This window comes from Nicotiana sylvestris, chromosome 4, assembly GCF_000393655.2.
Source record: "Nicotiana sylvestris chromosome 4, ASM39365v2, whole genome shotgun sequence".
Taxonomy (NCBI): Eukaryota; Viridiplantae; Streptophyta; class Magnoliopsida; order Solanales; family Solanaceae; genus Nicotiana; species Nicotiana sylvestris.
The window spans coordinates 51,237,031-51,247,145 of record NC_091060.1 but is presented as its reverse complement, the minus strand read 5'-3'; the positions used below and the strand labels follow the sequence as shown (position 1 = coordinate 51,247,145).

Sequence of the window (10,115 nt, the reverse complement as noted above, 5' to 3'; positions counted from 1 at the left end):
CAGCACAAGTGTTGGTAATCAGGAGCCCACCTGGAGAACGAAGGGAAGCAGCAAGGTTCAAAGGAAGACAACAATCAGGAGCCCACTTGAAGAACAAAGGGAAAGCATCTTAGAATGCAATTCAAGTCAGCAACAAAGGAATCTCACTCAGAGAGTACAAGTCAGCAGGGCAGCAAAAACTGCAAGTTCAAGATATAGATAGGATTCTTGTAATTCGTATATCATAGTTTAGTCTGGCTTCTTTTATTTTGTCACGGTGTAATAAGGAGTTCAGTAAGCAGAAACAACAGCAATAGCAGCAAAATCATAGCTCTTCGGTAGTACCAGCTACCAAAACTTCTTGAACTACACGCGACCTAATTCTCCTATAACCTGGGATATGTAGGCTGTCCAAAACCAAGACTCGGTTGCACCCTTTCTCTTTTCTCTTATCCTTATTTCTTCCCTTTTGAATAAAAATATGTTCAAAAATTAGTCACATGGCTCACCTTATCTTTGCTTGAAAACTCTTCATGTTTCCAAACAAAGAGGGCAGCTGTGAGCACCTAATTTTTGATAATATTTAATTTTTTATCACTTCTTCTATGTAAATATTTTAGGGGTTTTAACCTACAATTTTTAGCTTTATTACACTTTTTATTATACAAAATTTTAAAAGGTGAATTATTACTATTAATATTATTTTATTTTTATTTTTATTTTAAAATAATACAAAAATTCCGAAAAAATATTATTTTTTTTAATTTTCAGGAGTGATTTAAAAAATAAGAAAAATGGAAGTATTGAATAAAAAAAATAAAAGTAAAAGTAGGTGAAATTCTCTTTTAAAAAGTAAAAGAAAGTAGAAAATTAAAAAAATAAAAATAAAGTTTTGTGGAAATTTTAAAAAAATAAAAAGTAAAAGAAAGTTGGAATTAAAAAATAAATATAAAGGTATCTGAAAATTAAAAAAAAATAAAGTAAAAGAAAGTGGCATTAAGAAAAGCAAAAAAAAGTGGATCGTTTTTTAAGAAAAGTTAAATAAGTGGAATTCTCTTTTAAAAAGTAAAAAAAAAAAGTGGGATTTTAAATAAGATAAAAGTAATTAAAGTTGGAATTTAAAAAATAAAAGTAAAGAAAGGTGAGATTTCTTTTTATAAAAATATAAAAGCAATTTGTAAGTGAGGTTTCTTTTAATTAAAAAAATAATAAAATATTTTTTTAAAAAAAATCTGAAAAATCTCAAAAATTTTGCTATAAATAGGAGAGAAAATTTTAGAAGAGAGAAGAAAAAAAAAAGAGGGGGAGGAGAGAAATTTAGGTTGAAAAGTTTCATTAAATTTTTTCTTTCAACATTTCGGGCCTTGAATCTTGGGTTTGAAGAAGAGTTGATAGAGATTTTGTTGTTGTTGCTGTATTGACTCTACAACTTTCAGATTTTATTCATTTGAATTCACTCTCTTGTAGGTATGTAATTCAAGCTCTTGAGTTAAAAAATGTCGGAGCATCTTTATTGAAGCAGAAGCAAATTGATTTGGTTCTTTTGATAAAGTTTCTTTCGTGTTGGATCTGTTCGCATGAATGATGTTTCTTTGATTGAGTGAATTGAGATTTGCAAATGTTAACGTTATTTTAGTATGTTCATGACTCTGTCTCGTTTTTGTTTTGTTTTCTTTGTTTTGTTTTTATTTTTCTTGGCTCATGACTTGTAACCAGCAGGTATTGTTTTGTTTACATTTAGATTTCAAGCCCATGTAGCACCATGTTCATATTTTGAAATTTAAAAAAGTATGTGAAGTTGAACAATTTGTCAACATTAAGATGTAAAAAAAAAAAATAGATTGCGTTAGTGGAAGGATCTTATCTTCAATTTATGTTATTAGCTGCATATTTTCTTAAATTAAACAATGTGAAGATTCAACTTCCTCTACTTCAAAATGGTACTGTAGAAGTTATAGTGGTGATACTACAACTTTCTCTTTAGCATAGTGTTAAATAAATTAATCACTTTAAGTGTTCTTTGTTATAATCAAGTTAAAAATGCATTTTTGTATGTCCATATTTGTTTTGTTCTTCTGATTCATCTGAATAGTTCTTGGCATGGTTTTTTTTGTGCTCATATGGTCATTTAAGATTCGTTATTTTGTTATAAAATTTTGTTAGTTTCTTTCTAGAATTTGAAAACGAAAGTCGGTCTTTTGAAGATGATATGGAGATGAACCCAAAGTTGGCACCTGTCTTTTGTTATTTTCACATAAATGCCAACTCCACATTTCTGAATTGTAGTATGCTATAACAAAAGGCTCCAGTGATATAAATGTAGCTAACCCATTTCTTTAGGCCTTTTGTACTTATCAATTTATACCACTCCATCAACAATAAAACCTCAAAACTCATGGCCCTAATTTAATTAATTTTAAATCCTTAGAATTCGAGGCATGCCATTTAGCGAATTTTCTATGGCCCTCGCAAAGTTGAAAAATGCGTAGTTGCTTTAGGCGCGTAATTTAAAATTACCTTCCTAAATTCGAGTGTGCATTTCATGTGACCCAAATCCAAATCCCAACAACGTTAAATAAAATGTGTCGTGGACCGCGGGTGCATTTATGTGACGTGGTTCAAGACATATTTTAAATGACGTTGCAATCTTCCTAAAAATGAATAAGAGCGGTTAATAAGTTAAAATTGAACCATAGGCTAAAATATGTATTAAAATCAGATAATAGGCCAAGTATAACAGTTGAGCGACCGTGCTAGAACCACGGAACCCGGGAATGCCTAACATCTTCTCCCGGGTTAACAGAATTCCTTACCCGAATTTCTGTGTTCGCGGACTGTAAAACAGAGTCAATCTTTTCCTTGATTCGGGATTTGAACCGGTGACTTGGGATACCATAAATTATCTCAAGTGGAGACCCTGAATATTTAGTAATAAATGAATCTCGTTTCGATTGTCACTTTATGTTGGAAAAAACTCCCTTATACTTTTTTCGGGGTGTAGAAAAAAAGGAGGTGTGACACCACCCTTGATTAGTATATTGATATGATAATTTATTATCGTTTTAATATTGAACCTATGGGGTCGCACTCTAACGAGTGTTCTGGTCTTTGCTAAAGGATTAATTATTTTATTGTTTGGTAATTAAATTATTAGTCCAAATGAAATATTATTGTATTCTTTGCTAGCACAGACAATATAATTAATATTGTGAACAGATTGAAGTTTTCTATTTGGAATAGAAAAATAAATTATATCTCTTAATTGAAATATGTATGTGATACATATAATTAATATTTCATGTAAGAATGTATATGAAATATGAATAAAAGGATTGAAAGTTGAATCCAATTTTGAATTGGATCAACGTAATATTTCAAGAGGTTATATATGTTTGACAAAGAAACTGTTTTCCTTGTTCCGTTTATTTCTAGACTGAATTTTTTTAGAAAACTTCAGTTTCATTGATTAAAGAGTTGATAGTAAGGGTCGGTCTCGGTGTGGATACACATAGAGTCTTCGCACTATCGAAGAATTTTTTAAACGAGACTCTCTTCACCAGGTATGTCTCAAATTCGATCTTTGACATGAATAAATTTTAAACACGAAAAGATCTTCCTAGGATTGTTATTGTCTTCCGCTGTGTATTAAGAACATCTATGTGCAATCTGGCAATGGTATCAGAGCCATGGTTTCTCGTGTCTAAAATTTATTTACGAAATATTTTAAAATTATATTTGAAGAGTTCAAACCATATTACTTGTGTCTTGTGCAATATTCAAATCGTTTGAATGCTAATATTATTTTATTGTGGATAAAATGTGTATTCATATAAGTTAAACTATTGAGATAGTTCATAACTTGAATTTGAAATTTTGTATTAGATACGGCGGGAATGTATAATAGGTTACAGAACTCCATTGTTATTTTTAATTGTTATTAGTTCATGAAATGTTAATTAATAAAAATATTCTGGCATAGATTATTTTGTGTGTGACATATGTAATATATAGATTAAACATAATATATAGATTAAACATGTTAGAAGAATATTAAATTTTATTTGGAATACGGGAGGTGATGATTCTTACGATGATTTCCATGTTATGGTACAGTGGCCGGTGGTGAAACTTAACATGAAAGTGTCATTCTGTTTGGAATTTATAACAGTTAAAAGGAAGGTAGGCCCACAAAGTCTTATCCTTCCGGACCTAGCTCGGGTGGACCTATTAAAATGAATTTAAGTTATATGCACTACGTTGTAAAGGATTATTATGTTATTGGTGTAGCTCGACACGTTGGATAGTTACCAAACTCGTGTTTGCTACACGCAATTGAGTTTTAAATAATAAATGTTCCTAGTCCAGCTAATCTGAATTCAAACCCGGCAGCCCACTATTGGGGTAAAGTTCTCCTTATTAAGAGGTTCTCTATTCTCAAAACTCACTCTCGAAACCTTTGATTAAAAATAGAGAAATCTTCGTTACACATCCTTAGAATAGATTTGCAAAGGAGCATAACAGTAAGCTAGTTTAAGGTAATATAAGTTTCACTGCTAAATGATTATATTATAGAAGGATCATATAAACAGTAAGCTAGTTTAAGGTAATATAAGTTTCACTGCTAAATGATTATATTATAGAAGGATCATATAAAGTAAGGAAAACAAATATGTGAATTTTTACATTTCACAGCCTCCACTCTTTAAGTAATCAAACTCAAAGAGCCATCTAAACCTACCACCACTGACATATCATTCCTAAGAGAATATCAACATTTATAATTACAAATACTCAATGGATCATGATTTCGGATTATAAGTGATGTATATATTTGAACTAACAACCCTATTAAAAGAAATAAAAGGACTTAGAATCTACAACAGAGAAGGCTCTGTCTCCAACCCCTCTGTTTCCGCCTTCTTTCTGTCTTTGCCATTCTTACTGGACTACTGTTCCATTCATTCTGTAAGCTGCAAATACCAACACAAGTAAAATGTTCATCACATACTTGCAGCAACTGGAAGATAATGGGAAAAAATATTTTAGCATAAGACGTAGCAGAAGATTACACTGGGAAGGCAAAGGATCTAGCACTGGTTGTACTGCTATCTGACCGAAGAGAAACGCTGCCCGAATGTGATATAGGTCCCGAGTAAGTGATCAGACCAGATGCAGGACCTCCTGCAGAAAAACTTGCCTCTCCATCTGCAAAATGACCATGCGTACCGAGGGGGAGATTATCAGAGGTTTTGTCCTCGAGATTAGCCATATTTTTGGGGTCAAGAGATTGTCCATGAACAGTCCTATCGCTCCTGTCCACACTGTTGGTAAAATGAAATTGACTACCAGCTGAAATGCTATCAGAACTCCCATCCTTGTGACTGGAGTTAGACTCTAATTTAAGGGATTTTTCAGGCAAGTTGTTGACGACATTTTCCACACTGCTACTTAAAGTTGACTCAGTAGAGCTTTGGTCACAAGTAATAGCTCCAGCTTCCGACTTGCTATTGGAAAAGAAGTTGCTACGTGGCCCATTGTTGTTTTTTTCGTCAGGTGCCGAGACGGCATTTTGGCTGTTGACAGTTGCCACGCCAGAAGGCATCTGCAGTTCAAGGAACTGCACTTGTAATCAAGTTTTACCACAGGAATGTGTCAAAAAAAATGCACATAGACTTATCAACCACATGGCATTTAAATATAGGCGACTTTGTAAAAATAACATAAACAAACCTGATCAGGCTGCTGTGCTGATTGATCAGCATCAGAGCCAGATTCTTTAGAATTCTGAATGCCGGGTTCTTTTTCTGATGTGTTAATGGCTTTTGCCATTGTAGTATATTTTGATCCAAAAATCTTCATCACATCCTCTAGACAAGAATCCTTAACAGCACCTTTGCTGATATTATCTTCTGAGGAGGGTTTTAAAACACTTGGAATTGGAACAAGCGATTTAGTATCCTCATCTTCTTTAGTTGTATGATGAGCCAAAGCAATTTTGTCGGTATCTTCAATTGATGAAGCTTTATACTCACCTGTTGAGAACAATTCACTGTCAATATCTCCCCTTGTATAGCTGGGGCGGTGTTCGTCAGCAGCTAGAGAAACAGACGAGTTGGGCTGATCATCTTTCGTGCTTTCAGTTACAATTTTATCCACTAGAGGTACACCTTCATCTATGCATCCCTCATCTATGCATATGTCTTTCATAATGTTATAGTTACTCTCTTTGTAGCAAATTGTCGATTCAGGCAATTTGCATTCCACGACACCCTTATCGGTAAATAAAAGAGTGTCTATACCAAACAACTCTGAAACAGAGGTAAATGGTGCATTAGAGACTATGGCTCCATTTTCTTTATCATCAACGTCAACAATCATCGAGCCCTCAAATTCTGGAATACTCCAGGTGTGATCTCTATCTTCTGTGTCACATGCAAAAGGATTTCCATTTCTCTTACAAGTAGTTTCATGTTTGTTACTTCTTGAAATATCTTCAAAAAATACAGAGCCATTAAGTTCCTGATGTTTCCAGAATTCATTCCTCTCTTTTGTTTCACTTTCCAAAGAGTCTTTACCGCCATGATAACCATTTGAATCAAGCAGATCTTTTGTTGGAAAGACTAAAGACTTAGACTCATTGTAACCATTTGAGTGATTTAATTTCTCGTCCAGATTTTCCTTCATGGTGGCCTTCTCTTCAGCGTGTTAAGACACTGTCGTCACATTCAAGTGATTCAAATACATGGAATACAAACAGACAATCAATGTCCACAGGCGATTTAACTTCTCAATTCAAGAACCAAGTTGAGAGATAATATGATCTATTGAGTCCTGTTTAGGTGCAATCTGACAATATAACATTAAGACGTAAAGAATCCAATAAATAGATAAGTATTTGAACAAATTCAATGGGCAGTAAGGCAAAGATAACCAGAAACAGGAAGTATCAGATTAATTCACTCCTTATTGTATTAAAAGTAGAAAAAAAGCCATCGGCGAGCTTAAGACCTACGAAAGATGCATTCTTAGCAGCAGCAGAAAATTCATAGATTACATCAGTTGGACGAGTCTGGAGAATTCTCACAAGCAGTGAAGCAAACATCAACATCTGAGGTAAGATATATATGACTCAGAAACCTATGTCAACAGACTTTCCAAAATATGTTTAGGAGGAATTGGCTGTGAATACTTGCAAATTCCTTGACAAGGATAATTTTAGCAACATATTCGACCCCAAAAAAGTAGCCAGAAACACCATAGTATAACAGGCCAAACCATCTAGTAGTATTAACGAGAACAGTGGCCAAGAATGCAAACAATCTAACGATGCCTCATTCCCAAACTAAGTACGGACTGAGATATGAATCCTCTATAGTCTTTAACCATCCCACTCTACAGCACCAGTTGTCCTTTCATTCATAATATAAAATTTGTCTATTAAGCAAATTAGGCGTTCTCAAAGCTAGAGTATTTCTACATCATACACCTATCCTTACACTTAACATACAAGTTTCCGACCTTATACAACACGAAGCCCAAAAAAAAAAAGAATCAGAATGACAGTGAACCAGTTTCATATACCACTGGAGATAGATCTAATGGCTTTTGCACCATAAACATGAAAGAACCGTTGAAAATAGTTCAGATCATCTAACAGGAGTTCAATAGAAATAATTTCACACCATGACCAAAGGATTAAGCAAGGCGGACTACTGTCAGTAACACATCAGAGAAAACTTCAGTTACAGAAAAACAACCAGCTCATTTTCTGTTGCACAGAATTCACACAAACTTAAAATTTAAAAAAAAAATACAAAAAGAAAAAAAATGCCAAAGGTGCATAATGATCTCAATCAAAATGCAGGAAAATTACAAAAACAAAGCAAGTTGGCTTACCTCCTGTACAAATAGTCACTTTTTATGTTAAATTGCCTAACCACATGGCAGCTGAACTTTGTCCATAGTAGATAAAGAAAAGGACAAGAACTGGTCATTTCAACTTTGAAAATTTTGTACATAGCTTAAACGGCCAAAATACAAGCCCATTTCCTAAGTCAATGACCAATCCCCACCATTTGTTTTGTCCTTTAGCTATCTACAAATAAATTACCACTCACTTCTTACTAGATCTAATCCCTTACTAATATTTTAATTAACCCCCTCAAAAGGGTAACTAAAAAATTAGAAAAATAATGAAAAAGGCATTCTCCAGAGTTATACATTCTGGCAGGTTCTTCTCAGATCCCAATACAATTCACAATCTCATAAAACCATAAATAAAAGGGTAAACATTTAAATTTTAAATTCTTTAATCGTATGACAATATTTGGGTTTGGGTTTCATAGCAAAGTATCAAAACACCTTTAATCCCAAATAAGTTACGGCCAGTTATATGAATTTTCACTAATAATTTTATATAAACTCATCTCAAGCTAATACTATTCAAAATGAAATAAATAAAATTCTAGAAATTCATTATATTTTCTACTGATATTTAAATCTCAGAAAGGCTAAACAAACTTAGAACACTAAATACAGCTTTAAATTTCAGATATGAAGAGCAAAGAGCAAAAAACAAGATAACACTAAAGAAAATGCAATCACAGCCACGGAAAACTAACTGCAAAAACAAGCTAAATTAACAGATAAATCCCAAAATCTGAGACCCTCTTCTGCATCAACACAGACATACAGATACACATAAATAGAGACAACAAATTTACAAATATTTAGAGAGAGAGAGAGAGAGAGAGATACCAAGTAATGAAATCTTGACCTGATGAAATGGCAAAGAGTCATGCCATTTAAATTCAATCAACATAGGCAATTAAGAAACAAAATGAATGTGAAAGAAAAGAATGTAATTTTTAAGTAAGAAGAGCAAAAAGGAAAAGGAGGAACATAGCAGTATTAAATCAACAAACCTAAATTGGTAAAATCTCTCTCTCTCTCTCTCTGTTAATGCAATTAATATTCACTTGTCATCTGTGCACTCTGTACATAAACATGCGTACTGTGCTTGTACATATAGCATACTATATAGAAAAGCAGTAAACAAATTTTATACTTAAAAGTTTATTTGTTAATCAGTATGTAATTTTATCTTTCTTTATTATTTAACTAGTAAATTATATGGTTTAGACTTTAGTGCATGTACCAAATTCGGTTAAATTTTTTTGTTTGACAATGTGTATTATCTTGCATTCGTCACTTTTCTAGTGACAATTAGTATAAATATATATATTTCCACAAAAAAAAGAAGCTATATACTGATTTACACACTGTAGGAAGGCTACGTGCATTTAAAACAGTGCACGAATAGTGCTAATAAATGGAGAGAGAAGAAGAGAAAAAAGAAACTTTTAGAAGGCATTAATTAGTGGCTACAGAAAGACAACAGTATTAATTATTTGCTCTATATTTAACAAAAAAAAAAAAAAAACAAGGGGCCGGCTTACCGTCTACCGAGAAGCAGATCACCGCCGCCCCCGTCACGCCGCGCGCAGTATCAAGTGCCGTCTTGTTTGGATAAATCAAATTCCATTAAAATCCACAACACACACACACACTATGTATATAAAAAAGTAAGCCGGAGTTCGTATAAATTTTGGGTGTTAGAAAACATATATTAGTTTGAGAGATGAGAGTGAGAAATAAGGAAAAGGGGAAGGGAATGGAATGGAAGAGCTGACTTTTTTGCAGATATATATGTATGGAGAAGAAGAAAAGGGACAAAGAGAGAGTCAAAGGTGAATCGGAACTGAGCTGTTTGGTTGGGTTTCTGACATTTGCTTTTAGGCCAAACTCCAAAGAGCAATTTTATAGTTTTTCGTTTTTGGATTTTGAGTTAGCCACCATAATTAGTAGCTTTTGGACGAAAAAAGTATAGTGTTTAGAAAAAAGTAATTTTTGAAGTTAAGTTGAAACATAATATTTAAAATTATGTTTGGAATTATATTTTATTTGAAAAAATATTTTAGTTTTGTGAGTAGGGAAAAAAATTAAAATAATTTGGTTTTTGAAAAACTTATTTTAAAAAAATATTCAAAAACATACAAATTTATGAACAAACACGTTTTCGAAAAAAAATCAAAAAGGAAAAAAGAATCTATAAACAAATGGGTCTTAGTCTTTTT

General features: G+C 32.8%; 1 protein-coding gene across 11 annotated transcripts; it reads right to left on the bottom strand.

The window, feature by feature from the left end:
* Positions 1-4,592: 4,592 nt before the first annotated feature.
* Positions 4,593-9,783, bottom strand: LOC104223112 (uncharacterized). Of its 11 annotated transcripts, none has more exons than XM_009774468.2 (4): positions 9,438-9,783; positions 5,710-6,825; positions 5,049-5,596; positions 4,593-4,949 (listed from the first exon to the last, which is right to left on the bottom strand). In XM_009774468.2, exons 2-4 carry the CDS (start codon positions 6,661-6,663, stop codon positions 4,847-4,849), a joined length of 1,605 nt encoding a protein of 534 aa, XP_009772770.1. In that variant the 5' UTR covers positions 6,664-6,825; positions 9,438-9,783; the 3' UTR covers positions 4,593-4,846. The 11 variants fall into 11 exon arrangements, with proteins under 11 accessions (XP_009772770.1, XP_009772773.1, XP_070028020.1 ...); XM_009774471.2 differs by having other exon boundaries at positions 5,710-6,692; XM_070171919.1 differs by having other exon boundaries at positions 5,049-5,581; positions 9,438-9,782.
* Between the last annotated feature and the right edge of the window lie 332 nt (positions 9,784-10,115).

Coding starts and splice junctions, on each gene's coding strand:
- LOC104223112 (XM_009774468.2), bottom strand. CDS start 6,663: ATGAAGGAAAATCTGGACGAGAAATTAAATCACTCAAATGGTTACAAT. Junction 5,597..5,709: donor CAGCACAGCAGCCTGATCAG/GTTTGTTTATGT, acceptor TTACAAGTGCAG/TTCCTTGAACTGCAGATGCC. Junction 4,950..5,048: donor AGATCCTTTGCCTTCCCAGT/GTAATCTTCTGC, acceptor TGGTATTTGCAG/CTTACAGAATGAATGGAACA.